At 19.3% G+C, this 1,898-nt stretch overlaps 1 protein-coding gene across 1 annotated transcript, besides 3 other annotated features; it reads left to right on the top strand.

Moving 5' to 3' along the window:
• Positions 1 to 75: 75 nt before the first annotated feature.
• Positions 76 to 150: a sequence feature (AT_rich).
• A 21-nt stretch (positions 151 to 171) lies between these two features.
• On the top strand, positions 172 to 1,185 carry EDI_133630 (uncharacterized protein; the record flags this gene model as incomplete). Its single annotated transcript, XM_001734442.1, has 1 exon — positions 172 to 1,185. One exon carries the CDS (start codon positions 172 to 174, stop codon positions 1,183 to 1,185), a length of 1,014 nt encoding a protein of 337 aa, XP_001734494.1.
• Positions 697 to 1,750: a repeat region.
• An 81-nt stretch (positions 1,751 to 1,831) lies between these two features.
• Positions 1,832 to 1,898: part of a sequence feature (AT_rich) that runs on past the window's edge.

Here is a 1,898-nt window from a genome sequence, read left to right as displayed (position 1 = left end):
TTGATTTCTTCTTTTATTTAAAATAAGTGTTATCGGATATAATAAAGAAACAATCAATATTATTTAATTGAGTTCTTAAAAATAATAAAGAATAGTTAATAGTTTATGAATGATATAATAAAAATAAAATTAATAATTTTAATTTAAATACCATAACTTATAACCAACACAATGGAAAACCAAGAAAAGAGTAAAACAGTACAACAAACAGTTTCAGAACTCATCCAAACAGGAGAATTTAAGAAAGTTATAGAAAGGATAATAGAAGAACATGATCTGAAAATCTGTGACTTAGAGACAAACTTAGAAATAATATTAACAAAAAGTAAAATAAAAGAAGGTGCTATTAAGTTCATTAAAGAAAACATCAATAAAATTGATGAAGAAATTAGAAAGATAAAAGAAGAAAATGAAAAAACAAGCAAAGAACTTAAAGGGCATGAAATTCAAATAGATGAAAATACATTAAATATAGAAGTACAAAATTATTTAATCAATAAAATTATGAAAGAAATAAAGGGCGAAAGAATTAGTGAAGAAAAAATAAAAGAACTAGTAGAAGAAGAGTGCAAAAAGAGGTATCTTCAGAAAAGAAAAGAGAAAAATGAAAGGAGAGAAGGGTTGGCCAATACCTTAATAAAAGAAGTTGATAAAAAAATTATATTACCACAGGAATTGTCCCTTACTAAAAGTCATATAGAACAAATAGAAAAATGGACAGAAAGAAGAATAGGAAATATTCTATTTGATTCAGATGTTGATGATTGGAATCAGAATACATCAGTGTTTTGTGAAAGAATAATGTATAAAAAACATATAATAATTATTATTGAAGATACAAATGGAAATAAATTTGGAGGATATATTAATGAGAAAATTAATGAAGATAATAAATGGATAAATGATACAAAATCATTTTTATTTTCATTAGAATCAAAAGGAAGAATAAAAGAAATGATGAAATTTGATATTAAACAACCAGAAAATGCATTTATAATGTGGGATAAAAATAACAATTATTTATTTGGTTTTGGAGTTAGTGATATTCGTATTGGTAAAATACAAAATAAAACAATATCGTTTTGTTGTCAAAGTTCCTTTGAATATAAAGGAATAATAAATGCACTTTGTGGAAAACAATGGAAAAGCTTTTTTACAACAAAACGAATTATTGTAATGAAATGAAATGATTTTTATTCATTATTATTTATTTGAAATATAAAAATAAAAAAGAATATAAAATAAAATCAATAAATGAATATGAGCAGCCATTTCTTTCATCTTTCAATAAATGAAATGATGAATATAAAAGTGTTCATATTTCATTCTTGTTTTATTTCATTTGAAATAATCACATTCAATGTGTTAATTTAATAAATAATAAAAAGAAATAAGAATAAAAGATAAATAAAAATATAATAAAATATTTATTTGATTCTTTTTTATTTTATTTTTTATTTATATTATTTTATATTTATTTATTTTATTCTTCTTCTTTTATCTTTATATTTATTATATATTTCTTATTTTATTATTTATGTTATATTCTTATATCATTTTATTCTTATTTTATATTTATTCACTATTACTCATTTCATATTAACAATGATAAATAACAATACAACATATAATAAATAAATGATATAAGATAAACAACAATAAATAATAATAATAAAATATAAACAAACAATATAAACAAATATAAAATAATAAAATATCATCTAATATAAAATAATAATAATAAATAATATATGAGATACTTAAATGAAATACTGAACAATTTCATTTTAATTCCATTCATTTGAATGAATATTTAAGAAAACTATTCACCTTTATTAAAATGATTCATATTTATAATAAAGATGATGAAATATTTAAAGATAAATAAAAAAGAATTA

This window comes from Entamoeba dispar, genomic scaffold, assembly GCF_000209125.1.
Source record: "Entamoeba dispar SAW760 scf_1105229458289 genomic scaffold, whole genome shotgun sequence".
NCBI lineage: Eukaryota > Evosea > Mastigamoebida > Endamoebidae > Entamoeba > Entamoeba dispar.
The sequence above is the reverse complement of the archived record's forward strand: the minus strand, read 5'-3'. Positions and strand labels throughout refer to the sequence as shown.